Consider the following 21781-nt stretch of genomic DNA (forward strand, 5'->3'; position numbering starts at 1 on the left):
TTCACGTGTAGGATTAACTGCTACACCGACCCCTCAATTATAAATGCTGCCATATTTTCACACGACCGTTTAAAGAGGATTTAAAAAATTCCTGAATGTTGAACACTGGAAACCTCATCTGCCTAAAACGTTCAATTAAACAATAAACCAAAAACATTCTCTACAAAATCACAAACGAGCAAATTCCTCACACTAAGTTGTTTTATTGTCGGAAGGCACCAAATCAATTATAAACCTTTGCAAGGAAATTCACTGATCGCAAAGCAATTTTTCATTCCAAACCAACCTTTGTGAAAGCAACAAAAAGTTGGGCAGCAAAACATCGGTTGAAAACTATATACGTGGTACAAAAGCGTGTGGGGTTTATGTACAGCATACGCCCAGACTTTAAAACTGTAATAAAAGGTAAAAGCTGACCATGAAAAGATTACAAAGCTCGCACCTAAAGTATGGGTTAGATATAAAAGTAAGATAATTTTGGCCAATTAAGTTAATTAGCACCAAAACGTAATCACAAGTGGTGAAGTAGGAATGGATTCGATTGAAATTAGTTGGCCAATAATGTATGTATAATGCATTAGAAATATTGATTTGATCGCCAACAGTTAATTGGGTCGCACACAAACAGGTACAACTAAACGTAAAAGCATGCAGTTGATAAAATGATTAAGAACAACAACGTAGCATCGGTTATACAAAATTATAAATATGAAACCATCAAACGAGATCGCGCTAATTTCTGGTGATACATCAAAATGAATGCTGTAAACATATCTCAATATACAAATACAATTTGATGACTTGAAACCCGGGAATTGATGTAAGGATTGTCAAATTAAATGCCATATATACATAGATTGGTCCACTTACAGTGGTCATTAACACATATAAAAGCGAGCGTACACTGAAAAACAAGTACAAGTACCATCAGTTTTCAATAAAACATGGCGTCGTTTTGACATAAAAGAAATTACATTGATTAAAACAACAGAAATGATATCAGATCAGGTTTTGGCTAAAAATGTCTGTACACATTAGTCCATGCTTTGCCAGCCTGTACTTGCAGTGGCATCATTTGGATTCAACTTCCAACCAAATATCCTTGTCATATTTTTCATTCCTCATCCTCACCGCCGCCGTACATGTCCGCCAATTTCTTAAACCTTGGACCCCAGTTGTTAAGATAATTGTAATCCTGTGATCCATCTGTTGTGCCAGAGTTGAGTGAACTTAAAGACCCAGCATCTGACCCTTGACCTTCATAATCAAACACCAACAAGGAATCGAATGGGGGGGCTGTGGGGTCGTTGTCTGCCTGTTGTTTGGCCTGTGAAAAAAATATTTTATTTTATTTTTGAAAACAAAATAATATTGTGTGGCTGATTATGGTGAATACATTATTTAGTAAAATAATACAGGTTTGGAATTAAATTCATTGAACACTTGTTGAAAGTACGTAATGTAATCAAACGACATCAAGCCTTGGTTTATGAGGAAACCAAAAAGTTATCAAATTACAGTGGACAGACTCTACACATCCTTTCAGGCTCAGCAATCACAAAACAAATACCACAGAATGGTTGAATAGGGAACCAACACAAAATAAAGGAATAGTGATGTAATCCATTCAGGCCAGGCTTAAGCAGTTGACAATAAGTCAAAGCCTCCAATGATTGGTTATACAGGATTACTTGGGGTTTTGGAAGCTTAGCACAAGCTCACTATCATATAGCTTTCAAAACAATTGTGTTGCTTTTATGAAATTGGACCAAAAAGGGATATAACATGTTTATGTCACTTAAATTGTGTTACTTCTGTTGCACTTGCCAGTGCAGAATACTAAAAATACCTGTTCTTTCATTTCAAAAAAGTAATAGATAAATATAATAGATTGAAGTAATTTGCAACAGTTCACTATGCGGGTATTTTAAAAATATATCTCAGATATTCCCAGATAATTAATTATGATGGATTTGTGTTAACACATAAGCTGGCTGTACAAAATACGCAACATATTTAACCCAAGTTAGGATGTAGTCAGGCAGCCATGACACACACAGCAAACATTCCATACACACACGTAGTGTAGAGTGTACTTACATCATTAATATAGTCACCAATATCTGTATCAGGAGGTACCCTCGTTCTTGGTGGCATTTGAGCCCCGAGCGGTTTCTCGTCAACTCTTCTTGGTTTATTCAGTGGAGGAGCTTGCAACGCACTGATGTCATATCCGTCCTACAAGGGTAATAAGTTCAACATTTTTTAACGAACAGTACATTTTTTAGAAACTGGCATTAAATTAACTAAGATTTTATTTTAACCAACATTTTGTCTGCTATTTCCAGGGTATAATCGTTAAAATAAAATCTACTGTTATTGTAAATGCAATGGATACAAAATCAATAATAATTCTGTTTGCAAATAAAACATTACAAAATAAATCAAAATTTATGGTGTTTTAATGGCCCTTATGAAAACTGTCTAATATTTATTTCATTCTTTTGAATCAAAAGATAACATTATATCTTCTATTCACATGGAGTTCTATAGTTTAAAAATATTTTAGAAGTTGTTTAAAAGTTATTCCTACATTGTCTTCTTCACCGCCTCCTTCGTCGTGGTAAGCCTGAAGATTTTCTCTAACATCGTCGTCGTCAATAAACAAAGCTTGTTTCTCCAAGTCAGCTTTCTGACGTCGTCGGTAAGCCACCACAGCAAGCACAATGACTGCACATTGGGTTGACATTGTTAGTGTATGAAAAGTTATTCAATGTAAAACACCACCTCAGCAAATTACTTTTACACAAGTGCGATGATCAACTCAAATTATTTTTGTGAATTTTTGAAACAAAATTATCCATAAAATTTTCCTTTAAACAAACTTAACCAACACATATTCAATAAAAATCCATCAAACAAACTTACAAATAACATGCAAAAACTTTACTAGAAAACTCAAAAATTCTCCCATGCATGTGTATGTTTGTATCATGGTACAAGCAAGGAATATTTAGAAAATGTGTCACACAATTTAATAAAGACATTCACAGTCAAAAAGGGCATGCACTTACTGAGTAATATAAGCATGGCAGCAATAACAGCCACAAGTACAGGCACAGGAAAACCAGCTGCCACAGGCACAGCATTGGAACAAACTCCATTTGCATCACAACTATAATAAAACACCTATGTTTAGTCAACGTAACAAAAGCCAAAGTGTTAGAAGCAAAAGGTTTAGTAGTAAATTCAATAAATAACTCATTACAAACTTGTTAATCGCAATAACGCAAATGGAAATAGTTATTGGCCACATAAAATAAATGAAAAGTTGGAAATAGCAACACCACTTTGAAAATGCAGGAAAACATCAATTTTCCTTCTGCATACAGCAATGGAGTCTACCCATGCAAAAGTGCTCCAGCTACTTATTATAATGATTAGTGTGTAATCCACGATGCACTGCATGAGCCAGATGCCCCTTTATAACTTACTGAACAGTATTAGGATAGCAGCAATGATAGCGACTATTATCATGATATTTATTCCTCCAGGAGCGACCACTATATCTTGGCATTCTCCGTTATCCCCACATCTATGTTAACGTTCAGTTTAAAGTTTTAAGTTGGCCAGAATATGGAGATAGCTCAAAACCATGTGTTTAAAAGCTCTATGAGGAAATTCATTGCTTCATGGCATGAATGGCCTCAAGCCTGGCTAAACCACATGAGACAGGTTTAACTCAGCAGACTTTAATTAAATTGGCCAGAAGTCATGTCAATCTTCGCAACACAAATGTAATGAAGTGTTCAGAAAAAATCCATCAATTAGAACAATGGGATAATTTAGACAAACTGAACGACCAGTATTTTTCATAACTTTATTTCCTGCCCTCACTAAGACAGGGTTATTACATAGTTGGGTTAAAAGCAGCATAACTGATTCCTGCATACTTCAGTCACAGTGTGACACCAGTGGCAAATACAGTTATCACCATGCTTGCATAGCATGGTTGTAGTTCCAGTTCATATTAAGGGTTACTCATTCACTAGCAATGGAGCAAACCAAATTTTTATAAAACAGTTCCTAATATTACTAATCAGGGGTTACTTGATCATGGCAAACACCTGTTGTTTGGATGCATTTTTTTTTAAATCCGAATAATTAACTTTTTAATAACAGCATTTCATAAACTGTGTCTAGAGACATAGCACTAAAGATCAGTGTATTTACTTACTGAATTACAACATAATTTACGCTGGCTCCATTGTCAGAATGATGGCAACATGTGTTAAACATGCAGAGTAGTGGCTTGTCACCGCATATCACATACAGTGTCATAACTTACTTAACAACAAAAGTAACAACACGATTGGGATAATAATGGGCCAGAGTGAGACCGACTGTATCCCAGCAGCACAAACCATGTCACCATCCACACATCTGGTAAGGGCATATGAATGTAGCATTGCTCTTGTTGCGAAAACTTATTAACTTTATTTATTATGCTTGCCGGTGCACTGTTTTGTAAGAGACTGACTGGTAAATAACTTTATTACAGCACAAGCTTTATCTCGCTTCAACAGTGCAACAGCAAGCATTATTGGCATAAACCAGAGACTGACATGGCAAATTAAAGAAATTGACTTTATTTGAGCGTTAAAAAAACAGCACATGTGTATAATAATTTGGTACATTTAATGGCAATTGCCTGGTGAATAAAATGTATTCGGGAATCTGCTATGCTGCTTAGTGTTGATTAGCCAAATTATTTGTGTAACAAACCTGCAAACAGATACAGTGACTGTGCTTGTCCCGGAAAGTCCTTGAGTGTCTTGAATCCTAACCTCAACCAAATGCTTGGGATTATTTGTTGCATCAAACTGTGTGATGGTTGTGAGTAGCTCAGCAGTATAATCCGAAGCTGGAAACATAAAAGTGATAAAATCAGTAAAGCGTGATGTAAGCAAACCGGGACATTTATTGTGCATTGCAAAATAAGATTTAATTGGGACTTTTTGTATTTCCAAAAAGAGGTAAAAAAATATTTTTTCAATACTGTTTTGAAACAAATGAACATCATCTCACTTGATTCAACTATCCAGTTTGAGTCCATGGAAGTGTAGGTGAATGTAGGGCCATTACTTCGGGTGTCCGCATCCAGTATGGTCAAATTGCCGACACTATTGGAGTTTGGTTTCTCGCAAACATTATAAAGAGTTTGCTTAATCTTGGGGGCATTGTCATTAACATCAACGACAGTAACTTCAATGTCCACTGGGGTGGATGTCAATGCAGGAGAACCTGGAACAACAAAAACATTGGTCTAAAATCAAAACCAGTCCTAGTGATTTTCCAAGCTTTTCGATGCCAAATACAACTACTTTGTACTTCTGACTTAGTTATATTGATCTGTGTATGTGTCAATGCAGCATGCTTACCATTATCAGTAGCTTGAATTTTTAAAGTGAATATATTTGTTGCGTCATCCACCAGTGGGCTTTCACGATCAACTCCATTCGCCACGGTGATAACACCTGTACTTTCATCGATGGAAAACCATTCCTGACCATTTAACTGGGAATATCTGACGAAAAACATACCCTCATTGTTGTTTTAAACATTTTTAGTAATCTGAAATTGTTCATGCTAAATTCTAGAACACAACATCAAATAAATACCAGGCATTTTAAATGGGTTTGCAAACAAAAAAATGTTTGTGATAATAGTGTGTTGTATGACACTGTAGCAGTATCATTCATCAAGTCTACAGACTGCAATCAAGTCATTACCTCACTCATTAACATACATGTGCCTGGGGCTACAGACAATTTCACATGACTATGATTAATCTCTGTCTTGGAGAAGCTGAAGACAAGAATCTACACCTACCCTCTGGTGAGTGTACATATACATATACCTACAGAATGTTTTTTAACTGGGCGACTATTTGACTCCATAGATGCTACGATTTTCTCAGTCTTTATACTTTATAACAACCTTAGAATACTTTTTAACCATAACTATTGATTTTATACACAATGGGTATTTTGGGGAGCTAAAATTGACTACCTACCGTATATCTTGAGTTCCACCAAAATCACGATCCACAGCAGTAACAGTAAACCAATTAGAAATGGGAGCTTGATTCTCAGTCACAGAGGCAAGGTATGGTTGATTGATAAACACTGGGGGCTCATTTACATCAACAACGTTGATTTGCACGGTTGTAGTCGTCTGCAGGAGACTTTTGGTTAGTATGCTTGTACAATAATTGGGGATGTGACATATTAACAGACTTCATACATCACAAACAATTGTGTAACCTGCTATTGATTCACATGGACATGCGAAACTTGGTGAAAAAAATGAATAAGCTCAAGTCATTTGCCCACAAATAGTTAACATAACTTCCTGCACAACATGTTTTCAACACAAGTAAGTTTTATATCTTCTCACCCGGTACATGGGATCGTTCTTGTTGCTTGCATCAGCATTGTACCCCTCAACAGTAAGAGTATAACTAGTAACTCCACTCTCATAGTCTAGCATATTGTCAAGAATAATTTCAGCTGAACTTGCTCCATTAATATTTGGGTATGATTTGATGGAGAACTTGCCATCTTCATTACCACGTAATATTTCGAAAGTTACCTGCAAAATTCACAACATTGGTTTGTATAGCAGCAATTACTTCCTGTACAGCCCCAAAAATACAAACTTGTATAACAATAGTAATTGTGAACAGTAAAGGAATTTTTCATAAAACACATCATAATGTTTCTTGTGATTTCTATACAAACATACATTTTTACAGAAATAAAAACCAGTGAACTGAAAAGTTAGAAATTTTTATACGAAGTTTTTAAACTGTTCTGTTGATTAAACTATTTCTTTGCAATGTGTAGACGTGTCAGCTTACCGCCTTGTTAATTCCTTTGTCACCATCTGTAGCTTCCATAGTAATGAGTGCATTTTGCACCTGTGTGGATTCAGGCACATCTATCTTATAAGGTGTGCTTATGAAAACTGGAGCATGATCATTGGCATCATTAATAGTAACTGTGACTGTGCCTGTGGTTTCTTGATCTACAAAGATTTGAACAAGTTCAAGTTACCTGTAAACAAATTTACAACAAGCAATAGGGCACCACTCACGAAGGAGTTCGGGTTCAACATCAGATGCCAGAACCAGAAATGTTACAACTGGAACAGACTCAGCATCCAAATTTCCCACAACAGTAACTTTCCCATCCGGTGAGATACCAAACCGAGGTACGTCACCAGGAGCGGAAGGATTTTCCCCTCCCAAATAGGTGTATGTCACTTTGTTATAATTGTTTTCTGAGCTATCGGCATCGTTTGCCAGAAGTGTCATAAAAGATCCTGAAAGTATATTGTTGAGCTGTATGTTTGCAAGCAAAAGTAAGAGATAAAACAGTATGTTACCAATTTTGAAATCCTCATCAACATTTCCCGACATTGTGGTTTGGTCAAAAATAGGTGCATTATCATTAACGTCTCCCACATTTATCACCAGGTCAACAGGAAGCTCAACCTGAAAATATCAGCATCTTTGTTTGAAAATCCATGACACTATCACCAAACCATATTATAAAAACAAACCTGCTGTCCATTTTCATCAAGAGCTTCTGCCTTAAGAATGTATTGACTTTTCTCTTCCCTGTCTAAGGGCTGAGTTTGATAAACAGTTCCGTTTGGCTTCATCTCAAACTTGGTTGGAACTGGGTTGAAAATGTATGTCTTGGCTGCAGGGTTGTTTGATTTAATCTGTAATTATTTCAACAAATAATGTCAAACCTGGTCAGCACTTAAATTTAGGCATAGCAATGCAGGAAAGTCAAACCATTTTTGCCTTTTAACCTAAGACAACATGAAAAATAAACATATTTTCATGTTAAAGCTGTATCTGATAATTAAAAATGTCGGTAAAAATTAATGTAAATCTTAAAATAATGATTGATATGGATAGCACAAATATTGTCACCAAATCTGTTGTCTACAATTGTGAGATGGTGACCATGTGATAAAGCATCATGGGCGCCCTCAATTGTAAGATGTCAATTGTTTTTTACACAACTTACAAGCTAGTAAATAAAAAATTTTGGAAACTTACAGTTAACAAAGTTTTTGTTTTAAAGAATTTGACATGGCCTGGGTCCGTTTCCGATACTGTCATATCTGGGTACGACCATTCCCTTTTTTGTCTGTGGAGAATCTTCTGAACTGTTGATAAAATAAAACAATTATTTACTAGGAAAACCCACAAGGTTTGTTGCCCAAAACAGATACAAAAAAAGAAGCAGGATTTTAACAATTAACTCGTTAAGGTCCAAATATACGTTTGATTGCTTACTATACAGGAAGTATTTAAGGAAGCAATATACAAGGTATTTAGGATTCAATACTCACTAAAACTTTTAAATTCTTTTCCATTCACTGTGTGTGCCTGAAAAATAAAAACAAAATAATGTTATTTCCTTTCCAGTTCCATTAAAAAATACAAAAAAGTACTATTTTAATAAAATCTCACATGGTGCAAAGCCAGGAGGCACAGAACAGCCTGGATGATCTTGAATTTATTCATTTCCAAACAGGTACGAAGACCCTGGTTTGTAAAAACCTTTTTCTTGATTCGTTCGTGGTAACTTCAATATTTTATGAAAATAAATCAGCAAAGAAACACAAAAATCCTCAATTTATCGTCTTTAAAACTACAACATAATGTAAAGAACAACAACATTTAATACAAATCTTAAACTCCAAAAAAAAGACTTAAACAATAATTACAACCTGACAAAACCTAATAGAATCCAAACTTAAATTAAACGGCGTTTACGTTATTACAATCTAGCTAACACGACCTTACTATTTGCTGCTATTTACTTGTTTTTTAAAAACTTGACAGCACACAAAGCTCGCACACATATTTTTAAAGTACTTTCTAACACATTTTCAAACCGGGAAGACCGACAAAGACGCGACAGAACAACCAAAACCAAATGACGCCATTTTTTTCTTCGCGTCATCAGGAGAAAATGGATCTCTAAAAAAGGAAATCGTTAGATGCCCGACATAGAAATAATAAATTTTAAAAACTATTTTTTGTAAAAATCACTGATCATGGAGACCAGTTGGTAAAATTAAATGCTGTCAAAATAGTCATCTTTAACAAAACCGTATCTGTAGTCAAAGTGATCACATATTTTGAGGTATATTTGTTTGGTTAGACTACTATAGTAAATATTTAGTAAACAAATAAAGTAAATATTTATGAAAGCTTGATATTCGCAACACAAAGAAAACCTGGGAAATATTCTGCACTTTATTAGAACTTCAAACGAAATATCCGTTTGCCGTCTATAAGTTCATATTATTATTGAAACCGAATGCCTTTGAACCTAGAACGCAAGATAATTCCCTAAGTGGTTCAATAGCGCCGCTGGTGTTCGTAAATATTAATTTTCGGTGGACACAATGGCGTGCCTTTAGTCTGGCGCATCTCATCGCCATTATTGCGTCACAATAAGTTTTTGGATAGTAAACACCTAAAAAGCTGGATGCACCCTAGTCACAGGATATTTGACGGCTCCTTATTGGTCAAAACACTCCGACTCTAATCCAGCTCCGCCAATCTCAAAATCCACTCCTGGTGGTTCACGCATAACTAGGCTTCAACTCATGGTGTACCCCAACCATATCCAGTGTTATAAGATCAATTGTTATGGTTGAGATTTTGTGATTTTGACGTTAGTCCAGTTCCGAATTATTAAAAAATGTTCCAATCCAGTTCCATTTAATCCGATACCAGACTCTGTTACCTCTGCTGTCCTCTGGGATTCGCACTCGGCAAAATACACTACGACGTCACACGCGTAACTAATATTTTAGTATGTTAAATAAACTTCATGCAGGCGCTTCCCATCTGCACCGTTCGTGTTACCTGGATATCTATACGTTAAACACAGATCCGTAGGTGAACACAAAGCAGTGCAGGCTGATTCCTGCAGTGTTTAATGTAACTGATGTACTCATAGTTGAATAAAATTGTTGACTTCATAGGTAGAACCTACACTTTATTTGTCTGTCTGCAACAAATTGGCCGCATCAATTCTTCTAAGAGGCAAAATTTAGGACACTTCCAAAACTACGCAACTTCCGGCGGATAAGGGTTGGTAAGAAACAAACTTACGACAATCTACGAATAGTTACGTAACAAAGAGGCAAGAAACTTCGCAAACAATAATGATCTTGTTTTAAAAAATTAAATCCCCCATCTTTCTGTTCTCTATACCGCTTTGTTACGTCACTATCGACCACGGACGCCGTAAAATTGTGCGCACAACACAAAAGAGGGGGTGGGGGATTTGAACAAAATCTAAAGTTCTTTCATTCTGGAAGTCTCCTTCTTGTAAACATCCGTCCATGTGCCCGAAATCCACACTTGCCGGTAGGGGCGGTCGTAAGTGTTGACCTTGACATCGTTGATTTGCTTCGCAATCTTGTGACCTTTGATCACCTGGCCGAAAACCACGTGTTTTCCGTCCAACCACGATGTTCGGATGACCGGAACGAAAAATTGCGACGCATTTGTGTTTGGACCTGTGTGAGAATATCACATTTTATCCAATGAGCAAGAAAATTTAATGGCTAAATTAATTCAGAAGCGGTTCGGACAACTTTTACAATAAATCCTTCGTTTATTTTACAAGGTTTTGAACTGATACCAACACAATATTTCGCCTACACGTTTGTGGGAAGCATCTGTGTTGCTTATTCTAAACAGAATCTTCGAAAACAAAATTTTAAACGTTTTTCTATTGAAGGATGAAAAAATATGGGTAGGATGATAATGAAAAAGTAGTTTAATACAGAAAGATGAGGGTTAATTCAGGTTAATTGACTTCTTTACTATTCCTATGGTCTTAATATAGCACGTGATACATTGTAATGATGTTACTCTTACCAGAGTTCGCCATGGAGATACAAAATGGAAAATGTTTGATGGCAAAATTCTCGTCTCTGAAATATCGCCCGTATATGCTCCAACCTCCACTGCCGTCATTCTTCAAAAAATCCCCACCTGGAACAATGGTATTTGTTACGTTATAAACACCAAATATCACCTAGGGTTCAAATCCGGGTGTGGCCAAAAAACTAAAAAAATCTTTTCGGGCAATGATATTGAATGAAAATCAAACTTATATACCTTGGAAAGCGAACCCTTTAATAATTCTGTGTATCTTGCTTCCTTTGTAACCTTCTCCTGTCGGGCGGTTCTTGTTCGCCAAAGTGATGAAGTTCCTTACAGTCTTCGGACAAGTTCGACCGAACATTCCGAAAGTTACATTCCCAATTTTTTCGGTTCCGAAACTCACTTCAAACGTCACAGTAGCGGTGATTGTACGATCTGCGCGCTCAACCGGAACTTCGCGTCCGTTCTGAGCAAATAGATGAGTTTGTTAAAATACGAAAAGTAAAAAAATTCATGAAAATAATCTAAACCGAATCTTAAAGGATCGATAATGTTTCAAAAGGCGTGAACGTAACCACATCAGAACACTGGTATAAGTTCCAAATTAAATTAGTTATAAATACAGGGCAACAAGCTTGGAAACGTTTATTTCCATACTTGTTGTGTAAAGTAGGTAAGGTGGAAATTGTCATGGCGACTTTAGCAGAACAGGGAATGATTCCCAGAATCAATTACTGAGAATATATACGAGGTTCATAGAAATCGTAATAATACTTGAGTCTGTTTGCTTATAATTTACAAACGTACGATTGTGATAGTTTTGGGAAGTTCTTCTTTATCTTCCTCCTGCTCCCCATCCTTCTTATCCTCATCTTCATTTTTCTTCTTCTTCTCATCCTTCTTCTCCGAACTCTTGGTTTCCGTAACAACCTCAACGTCAACATCACCTTCCACTGTGATCTTTACATCCTCATCATTGTCATCTCCCGCTCCTTCCTCCACATCTTTAGCGCAACATCCGAGAGCCACCAATGAGATCAGGATGGCAAACATCAAACTTTTTCGTCTCATATTCTTCGGTGATTATTTTAACTGGGGAAATTTTCTGAATCTAAAACTTAAAATTTTTGTAAACAAAACTTTAGTTTCTCCAGATCCAAATATGTTTTTAAGAACTAAAAAGTTAGTTCACAGCATTGATGATGAGCACAGCTGTGTTCGAAACGTTTGCTTAGCAATGATCAGCATATTACCTTCCGCATTTATATTTAAAATATTTTCGCGATTTTTATATAAACATAAGACTGGACCTAATTCATTTAATTCTTCGAAAACCTTTTCTTATCAATCAAACTCAACAATATTTCTCATTAATTTTAACGATTTGTTCTTGGCGATCCAACCATAACAGTACAAGCTTAATCACGCCATGGACAGACCTGCTGACCGACCAAGCAGCTATTTCACGACCCCAAGACTAAACTCAGTCTAATCGACTCATTATAAAAGCGTCCAACATTTAATCGTGTTGAATTTTGATTGGCCAGTCGATATTTGTAACTGAGTATAGGCTTGAAGCTTGATTGAATCGAGTGTCGCCGACCGGTTAAAACTTATCGTTTCGAGTGCTGGCAAAGTCTGATCGATACTTCGAGTGTTGTCAAAAGCCGGTTTAGGGTTCGTGGCAGTCACATTGCCACCAAACCATTGCAACGTATCATTTATACGTCATCATCACCGCGAGGTAACGAACGTAACACCACAGTCGTTACGACTTCACAGCATCTATCCTTTGCACTGTTATTCTACCCGTTGACTTTTCCTAACCGTTTGTGGTAATGTTTATGTGTATTAGTTGGTCTATGACTGAGTTTTTTTGGCATGAAATCTTTGGCAGGCAAAAACATTTTTTGCACTCAACTAAAACATGTTAGGGGCCATAAAACTTAACTTGGCAGGGATTATTTTGTCCTTTTAACGTACAAGAAAACGTATAATGTCGGTCACCACACGTTTAAAGTGAACTTGCAAAACCTGCAGGAACAGTCAAGCGCAACAAATATTTTAAATTAAATGACTTGTTGGCTCGCTTGCTTTGAGCGCACACCGACGTTTAACCTATCTTTTATTGTGATTATGTTGGTGGGTGGTACTCGGTATATGACAATCACTATTGCAAAGTAATCCAGGTTTTCCGCTTGAGTTTTAAACCAGTTGGTGGGTTTCACAATAAATAAGTTTAATCATCTACCCAGGAACCTCCGACAAACTATTTGATATTTTATTGGAGCGGGATTTAAGAAAAATGTTTTTACATGTTACTTGTAACGTACACACAAGGGACTGTAGGAATCTTTCATGCGTTAGTAAATAAATAAACAAGCTCGATCACAATATGAGATTATGGTAAACTTTTTGTTTGTTTGTCACTCACGAATAGTTTGGGGAAATAACCGGCCTATAAAACGTTTTGGAAATATGGACGACTTCCGCAAACATTACCAGGTTAACTTTGACACTTTGTGTTTGTGTGTTTTGAAAGAAATTGTTTGTATTCACTACTTCAAAGGCGTTCGCAGGGTTTGTGTGGGTTCCAAAACGTCTAAAAATAATGTTTTTTGTCCTCACGTGATCTTTACTTTCACGGGAATGAAATAATTTTCTGTTGTCAGTCATGCGTAAATATTCACCCCTTTTCAAACAGCATCAAACTGTTTCTTAATACGAAGTTGCCATCAGTTCGAGTGAATAATATCCATATCTCCCAGGTCTACCAGTCTACGACAAACGTACTGGACGTTTATGTGCTTTACATGACTCATTTCTATGTGATTGTATTGTTAGTGTACCATCGTACGTCACATTTTGTCACGGGAAGGGGCATAGACAAGTTTACTAGTTTTAGTTTGAAAGTAATGCAGCGGAACTTGTCATACTTACTGATCTGGTTACTTCCTATATTCACAGGTTTTATTTAATAAACAACTTGAATTATGGCAAATGATACAGTGCTACAGGTGAGTTACCTTACAGGGTATTAAAACATTGTTTTTTCAACAAAGTATATGTTTTTTACTTGAAAAAGTAACCAATGAAAAGATTTCTGTAATGCTGACTTTATGTGTAACAACCAATTTAAGTTTTGTGGTAAGATGAAAAGGTACCACATAAATGTTAAAAGAATAGACAAATGACTTTTTCAATTTTTATAGAAAGCCATTGATATGGTAAAGAAGGCTGTTGAGGAAGACGGATGCAAAAAATATGATGAGGCATTCAGACATTATGAAACAGCTGTCGAGTATTTTTTACATGCCTTAAAATGTACAGCTTTGGTTTTAATTTTTATTTAGACATTTTACAAGTCAATGCAGTAATGTTTCATGCGATCTCATGATTGGCAGGATCTCCCATATTACCAGTAATAATTTATTTTTGCCAAATCTGAAATTTTGGGATATTTTTAGTTAATGCAACATGCCAGATTTTTCGGTTTCGAATTAGTATTTATGTTCATAAACAACGAAATTATTTTTTTGTTCCAGATGAGGCAAAAGACAATCCCACCCTTCAGAAAAGCATCCGTGCAAAATGTATAACTTATTTAGACCGAGCAGAAAAACTAAAGGAGCACTTGGCTGATAAAAGCGGTAGCAGTGGGAAAAAAAGCAAAAAGAAAGAAGTCAAAGCTGAAGGATCGTAAGTTACCAAAAATCATTTTCACATTTATATGGTTTTGCTGCTGACCATATCTTAGTATGATCTACTTCAAAACTCATGCATGTAACTAAACCATGTTGTACTGTGTTTATGTCTAGTTGGTTTATAGATATGAACAATACTGTGTTTACAACTTACAGCATTGTGTAAATCGTGATCGCTAGCAACATTTTCCAATACTAATTTGGTTCAACTTCAAAGCCTGTTTTTTTCCACGTTGACCTGTGTTGAGATTTAACCACATGGTGGCAGAATATATTGGTTCCATGATCTCCAAATTGAGCTGTGACAGTTGGTCAATTGATAACGACCCTAATTTTGTTGTGTACCTTGGGTTTATTGATATGATGTTTGTGTTTTTGTAGCGATGATGATGACGAAGATGATCCAGAAAAGAAGAAGTTTCGAAATCAACTTTCTGGTAATTAAACGCTTGTTAATTTTCTCCATTGTTTTCATGAGAAATGTGCTGAAGTGTTAAACTCACATTACAAAATTATTGTTGTTGTTGTCTAGCAGTCCTGCAGTTGCTCAAATCAATACACCTTGTTTTAAAATCAGGTGCAATTGTTGTTGAAAAGCCCAACGTGAAGTGGAGCGATGTGGCAGGTTTATCAGATGCCAAAGAATCTTTGAAGGAAGCCGTGATTTTGCCAATCAAGTTCCCCCATTTGTTCACAGGTATGTAAGCTGAAAACATTTGAAACAAACTTGAGTTTTAGGAGATGTTGTAACACTTGAAAAAGTCCTGTTACCATGGCAACACTTACTGCAATGCAGCAAAATATTTTTACTTTTTTCTTCAGGAAAGCGAACGCCATGGAGGGGAATCCTCTTATATGGGGTCAGTAATTCAGTATCATTTGTCTTGTCAAAAAAACATAATTTTCTTTTAATCATAAAAATCATCTTTCTTAAAAGTACAGAAATCATATTTGTAGTTGATAAAATAAAAATATGTATCGATGTATCGAATGTTTGTGTTATTTAGCCTCCGGGAACTGGAAAATCATATCTAGCAAAAGCAGTTGCCACTGAAGCCGATAACTCAACTTTCCTTTCCGTCTCATCATCAGATCTTGTCTCAAAATGGCTCGGAGAGAGCGAAAAGTAAAAAGAAAATTATCATTATATAATAATCTCATGGATTCTTTAATAATAGTAATATGTTTTCCAATTTATGGAATACTAAAAATAGTTTGAAAAATATAAACTTCAAGTTAAAGTAATTCATGTCACTAGTTTTTTTCTTGTTTTGGACTTGCCTACAGCATTAATTACTGAAAATAAAAGATTATCAAACGAGTTTGGTTTGGCCTGTTTATGTAAATATTGTGTTTTTGTACTTTATTCTGTGTGTTAAATATTTTAACACATTGTTCTTACAACTTTTTTTTTCCATTGACAGATTAGTGAAAAGCTTGTTTCAATTGGCTCGTGATGAAAAACCTTCAATTATTTTTATTGATGAAGTTGATTCATTGTGTGGTTCCCGTAGCGACAACGAGAGTGAAGCATCTCGTAGAGTAAAGACAGAATTCCTCGTACAAATGCAAGGTTGGTTCACTGGAAACTTGAACACACAAACTTTTTACTATATGTAACCAAATTCACAGCACCTTGTTGTAAGGTCTCTTGTATTGTCAAATCTTATTTAATTTAATTTTTGTATGCAAACTTTGTTTTTTATTGGATGGTGGTTTATACATAATTCGGCCATAACTCTGTGTACTTCAGTGTGATCTGTTAAAAATATTCCTTGTTCATTTACTGCGTGTTAATAAACCTTATTTTCACAGGTGTTGGTGTTGACAATGATAAAGTTTTAGTTCTTGGGGCAACCAACATTCCTTGGCAACTGGACTCCGCCATTAGGAGGAGGTATAAAAAAATTTTTTTGTTGCAAACTTGTTAGTTTTTAATTAACTCAAAAAGCTCTTATGGCAGAAAAAATTAGAACAGCTTTGTGAGTTAATTTAACATTACGCTTGACAGCATCAGCAACAACTGTTTCTGAGTTCTAATCAGCAATATGCATTATTTTTAAATGTTTATAATTGAGCAACTGTTTCCCAAAATACACAAAGACAAATTATTGTGAAGGTTTGAGAGGAGGATTTACATCCCTCTGCCTGAGGAATCTGCTCGGTGTAATATGTTCAAATTACATCTGGGAGAAACGCAAACAAATCTCACAGAAAGAGACCTCATAGAACTCGGAAGAATTACGAAAGGGTGAGTGGTTGGTGCGAGGATTGCAAAATTACCAATATAATTAAATTTGTCACAGCAACTAGTTTTGCTGTAAGAACACAACATTCATGAAGCGGTAACTACATGTGATACGGTGGACACAGTGGTACCTTTGCACCAGCTGATCCGTATTAGTTTTGTTATTCTACAACACATGTTTAGAAGTTATGAATTCAAAATTGTACCAGTTTAGTCGTTTAGTTTTTTCATCCCAACCAACCCTCCCTATGGAAGCACTAATTCCTCCATTTATGTTCAGATATTCTGGTGCCGATATCGGCATAGTAGTCCGTGACGCCCTGATGGAGCCAGTAAGGAAAGTGCAGAAGGCGACGCACTTCAAAAAGGTCCGAGGGCCATGCAGAAAGGACCCAAATGTAATTGTTGATGACCTTTTGACCCCCTGCTCCCCAGGTGCCCCCGGTGCAGTGGAGATGTCATGGATGACTGTTCCAGGAGAGAAACTTTTAGAGCCAGTCGTCGATATGGTAAACTGACAGAAAATTTGTTACATTATGTGAGCTGCAGACAGATGGCCACTGTATTGGCCTGTAAGGTCTAATCAGTGCATTTTGGTGTGACTGTGGTCGATCTTACCGACCTAACAGCCAAGCAAAGACTTCCTCTTTGTGGTGGCTATACTGACCCCATGCTTATTTATTTGAATTTTTATATGATAACCTACGTGTCATAATGCTTTGTCGAATTGCTCAGGATATTTTCAGCTGCACACAAACTTATTGTATGTTGTGTTTAAATCAAGAACACAACACAAACAGTTGAAGTATAAAACATATTACTCCAAAGTTTGCTTTTGTTTAGAATGACATGCTCAGTGCAAAGGAAAGCACCCGCCCCACAGTGAACAACAAGGATCTTGAACAATTCGAACAGTTTACTAAGGACTTTGGTATGGAGGGATGAGATTGAAGGAATTCTCTGCACTATGGCACTTACCAACGTAGCTGCTGTGCTTCAGAGTGAAATATCAGTTAAAACATGGCACCCCTCCATCAGCACACTGTTTCAAGTTCAATCGAATTTTTCAAAGTTTTTGGGACCAGAACTGTAAGAAGTTGTCCATAATATGCACTGTACAAAAGCTTTTTATAAAATGTCTGACATGTTTATTCCGTCGCATTTGGTTAGTCAAAGTTGCTGTTGGATTCTGTTGCTTAAACAATGCCTTTTAAGTTAAAATTAAACACAACAGGTACATGCAGTTTGGATGGGAAAATATTAATTTGAAATACTGAACTGTTTGCATGGAAATGTCATTTGTGCCAGTTTTGCATTAATTTTGCCTGTATTTTTCATTTATTCTGCAATATATACTTTGTAAATACGTTTTTGTTAAGATGCAGGTTTTCCATTTGAAAGTTCAAAATTAGGTTAATTTTGACTCCACTTTCATCCTGATTTTTGTAAATAAACAAGAACCTGTATTTGCGAAGTAGATTATTAAACCAACTTTTCCAACGGTTTGTTGCTGTTACTTCACAGGGTAAGTTGTGTTATGCTTGCGTAACCACATTTCCAGAGTTTTCAAACTGTTTTTTTTAGTTTAATTGTCCTCTACCAAGATTTTGTTTCAGTACTTCCCTTGTGCTAGTATTACCCAAGACGTAATTATTACCAGTTACATCGTACCAATGTTTGGTTGTTGTTCCATTTCCACACAATAAACAAATGAAACCAAATATTTTCTTTGAATACTGGGTTAACTAAAACAGGATATCAACCAACAACGAGACTATGGCTGTAAATCGTTTTATTTCAAGCCACAAAAATCAACTTTTTAATCCTCATCTTCCTCCTCTTCCTCTCCACCTGCTTTCTTCTTCTGGTTCTTGCGCTTCACACGTCCTACAAACAAGTGATTATTTGTAAAATTCCACAAAGCGATCTGTGGACAGCTCAGATGGTAGATGTTTATTGAGAAAAAAAATATTAAGCCTAAAAAGGCATCATCAGTTATTCCAACTTATTCAATCTTATCGATAGGGTGTGCAATCAACAGCCTGTCAGGGGCCTTTGGTTATTAAATTGATCCAGTCTTTTCATTCTTTAATCACATCCTACAAAAAGTTCATTTAAATTAATTGGGCAACGCTTGCTTATAATGAATGGCATACGAGCCTTTCTATTCCATTTAAATGTGTAAGTTTTTGGTGTGAGGAACAAAATACTAGGGCCACATAATTCTGAACTTGAAAGTCAAATAAATCAAGTTTACTTGTGAGCAACTTGGCACTTAGTTTAGTGTTTGAAATGTTTGCCTTGCCAATGCTCACCAGCAGACTTATGACTTTAGTCTTTCATATTTAAAATCAGATAAAAAATGCAACTTCAACACTAGTTTGTCATGCAAGTATCACAAAAATCTTGTTTCAGTTTTGGCATTTTAGGGCACTAAATATTAAGTTTCACATTATTTGGAATCAGTCGAGTCTAATATCTGACAAGTGAAGTTTGTTCCAAAAACTGATACACAATAAACTTGTTTCCAATTCATCATGAACTCTAACAACACCAACTCATAGTAAAGTGAAAGATAGGGAACAAAGATTGTTTGTGATTGCATACCTGGTCTTCCACCACCATAGGGAGATCTTAGTGAGAAGTCAATGTGTTTTTGTGAATCAAGTCTCACGATGAATGAAGGAATATTCACCACCTGTTTGCGAACTCTGGATGAAAGTAAAATATTTGTAAAGTTCAACATTTTCACAAACTTCTCACTATTAACACAATGCAACCGGTTAGATATCTTTAACTGACACAAGGCCCCACATGGCACAGCAAGGATTTTGAGGAACAAGTTCAATTACATTAAATTTGGTAAATAATATGCATGTTGCCCATGGTGACATCCATGATAGCTCTGTTCTTTCAACATGCTGTGGTTTAAGTCCAGATTTGCTTCTAAATGTTTTACACAAAAAACTCTGGAATGTTTAACAATTTTCATTAATAAATCTTCCCAAATATTGCAAGTTGACACTATCCTGCTGTAAGAGACCCCTTCACCAGTATTACATACCTTCCGAAAACGTCAAGTTAAAACAAAGAATTTTAAAACAATATCAGTAAACAGTTCGACACAAGCTAGCAAGAGATAAAATGTGCTTAATTTATAACTATAAAGATCGTGTTTTGTTGGTGGCCATACATCAAATGAATCATAATGGGGAGTAATATAGTTTGAAAAAACCCTGTTCTAAATGTACAAATGGAGATTATTATAGACAAAGTGACCAAGAAAGGTGGCGTTGATTTAAATGTTATTAGACATAAATATCAAAAATTTAGTATATTTACATTAAAAAGGATAATTATGTTCCTAAGAGCACCTTATATGCCTTTGACGGATGAGAATTCGGGCGTGATGAATGGATTTTGCCAAACCAAGTTTAAACACTTGTGTCTGAAGCCTACGTTCCAAGAAATCCTCAACTTTCAAACCCAAAACATAATCGAGCTTCATTTTGGTTTCATCCAACACTCCGATCCTCACAAGTCGTCTCAGCAAAGCATTACCTGAACAAATGTTTCCGCTTGGCAATGACAGCAAAAATACAAAGATTTCTGGAAACTTTACATGGTTTTACGAAATTTCTGTGATTTCTTGACTAAACTGAATAAATTTCAAGCAATAAAAATAGTAATTTTTGCCATGTCAGTACTGATTTAAATGCTGGGTAGGTGTTATGACTTGTTTTTCCAATAAGTAAATATAATTACCTTCAAAGAGACGTCTGGTGTCTTTTTCATCGAGGGTCAGCAAATCACGAGCTGCTTTGCGAATTTTGGCCAGGGTGTATTTAACCCTCCATACCTAAAATTTAAAAAATATTTGCACACATTGTTTTGTCTGCGATACTCCTTCTAACCTAACAGCATATTTGTGAACGACATTGAATGTGCAAAATATGGAACAATCTTTAGCTTTTCGGGGCCCGATGGACGTTTTAAGATTTTTTTTTAAATTCATCATGCATAATATTCAGTTATAAGGAACTTTATGCAGATTCCAGTCAACCCAGTTTGGAAAATGTAGCCTACCATATTTTTGCAATTTGCATAATAAAATAATTTATATTACATGCAGGCAAAAAACAGTTAGACCGTGCATTTAATAGCTTTGTTACTCACCTCTCGTTTGTTGCGAAGTCCGTATTCCCCGATTAATTTCAACTCCTGGTCGAGACGAGCTTTTTCGAAGGGACGACGAGGCGTTACATAAGTCTTGCTGTTCACTAAACTCCTCGCGTGCGGCATTATGCCTAAAATATAATCACAATTTTGACATTTCCTGTTTCAGTAATTGTAAAAACGTCTTTATTTCTGTAAAAATTGACGAGGAAAAACTCACCAAGTTAAACACGGACCAACGTGAGAGAAAAGACAGCCACGATCTCGATCCCACAAAACATGCGCCAGAAAAAATGGAAGATAGATTTCAACATAAAAATAATAAACAAATCAAAATCAGACAACGCAGTAATGTTTTAAGCAATCACATGATCGACAAATCAAAATCAAATCACTTTTGTTTTTGCGCGCAAAGTTATTAAGCACATGAACAATAAACGTGAAACATAAAATGGACTGGACAGCGAAAAAACCTTACGGGTTATCGAGCTGTTGGATCACAGTCTGTCGTATTGGGAGGTGATGGGTTTGGGACGACAAGCTGCATATATGACGTTAGGTGGCCACCCGGCCGTGCTGGCCTAAGCAAAACCATCAAAACGAAAACGTCAACTCGTTTCACAGAACGGTAAGGACGACATTTTCATGGGAAATAGA

At 36.0% G+C, this 21781-nt stretch overlaps 4 protein-coding genes across 5 annotated transcripts; 1 reads left to right on the forward strand and 3 right to left on the reverse strand.

Annotated features, from left to right (window-relative positions):
• Positions 1 to 182: 182 nt before the first annotated feature.
• LOC145913554 (cadherin-4-like) lies at positions 183 to 8731 on the reverse strand. Of its 2 annotated transcripts, none has more exons than XM_083001268.1 (16): positions 8555 to 8731; positions 8434 to 8470; positions 8138 to 8247; positions 7627 to 7791; positions 7450 to 7558; positions 7159 to 7386; positions 6923 to 7089; positions 6460 to 6654; positions 6077 to 6237; positions 5442 to 5587; positions 5089 to 5304; positions 4786 to 4924; positions 3075 to 3175; positions 2594 to 2730; positions 2101 to 2238; positions 183 to 1327 (listed from the first exon to the last, which is right to left on the reverse strand). In XM_083001268.1, exons 1-16 carry the CDS (start codon positions 8606 to 8608, stop codon positions 1115 to 1117), a joined length of 2316 nt encoding a protein of 771 aa, XP_082857394.1. In that variant the 5' UTR covers positions 8609 to 8731; the 3' UTR covers positions 183 to 1114. The 2 variants fall into 2 exon arrangements, with proteins under 2 accessions (XP_082857394.1, XP_082857393.1); XM_083001267.1 differs by lacking the exon at positions 3075 to 3175 and adding an exon at positions 3495 to 3595.
• Positions 8732 to 10399: 1668 nt separating this feature from the next.
• Positions 10400 to 12067, reverse strand: LOC145914680 (peptidyl-prolyl cis-trans isomerase B-like). Its single transcript, XM_083002496.1, has 4 exons — positions 11804 to 12067; positions 11231 to 11462; positions 10988 to 11104; positions 10400 to 10623 (listed from the first exon to the last, which is right to left on the reverse strand). The coding sequence occupies exons 1-4, from the start codon at positions 12065 to 12067 to the stop codon at positions 10400 to 10402; spliced, it is 837 nt and encodes a 278-aa protein (XP_082858622.1).
• A 1789-nt stretch (positions 12068 to 13856) lies between these two features.
• On the forward strand, positions 13857 to 18644 carry LOC145913555 (vacuolar protein sorting-associated protein 4B-like). Its single transcript, XM_083001269.1, has 12 exons — positions 13857 to 14013; positions 14209 to 14320; positions 14542 to 14695; positions 15082 to 15137; positions 15278 to 15397; positions 15523 to 15560; positions 15708 to 15826; positions 16125 to 16273; positions 16516 to 16597; positions 16820 to 16951; positions 17229 to 17457; positions 17792 to 18644. Exons 1-12 carry the CDS (start codon positions 13990 to 13992, stop codon positions 17891 to 17893), a joined length of 1317 nt encoding a protein of 438 aa, XP_082857395.1. The 5' UTR covers positions 13857 to 13989; the 3' UTR covers positions 17894 to 18644.
• Positions 18645 to 18723: 79 nt separating this feature from the next.
• On the reverse strand, positions 18724 to 21398 carry LOC145913556 (small ribosomal subunit protein uS4). The gene is made up of 6 exons (XM_083001270.1): positions 21345 to 21398; positions 21125 to 21255; positions 20714 to 20807; positions 20323 to 20509; positions 19556 to 19659; positions 18724 to 18835 (listed from the first exon to the last, which is right to left on the reverse strand). Exons 2-6 carry the CDS (start codon positions 21248 to 21250, stop codon positions 18768 to 18770), a joined length of 579 nt encoding a protein of 192 aa, XP_082857396.1. The 5' UTR covers positions 21251 to 21255; positions 21345 to 21398; the 3' UTR covers positions 18724 to 18767.
• Positions 21399 to 21781: the final 383 nt, after the last annotated feature.

The sequence above is a fragment of the Ascidia mentula genome, chromosome 9 (assembly GCF_947561715.1).
Source record: "Ascidia mentula chromosome 9, kaAscMent1.1, whole genome shotgun sequence".
NCBI lineage: Eukaryota > Metazoa > Chordata > Ascidiacea > Phlebobranchia > Ascidiidae > Ascidia > Ascidia mentula.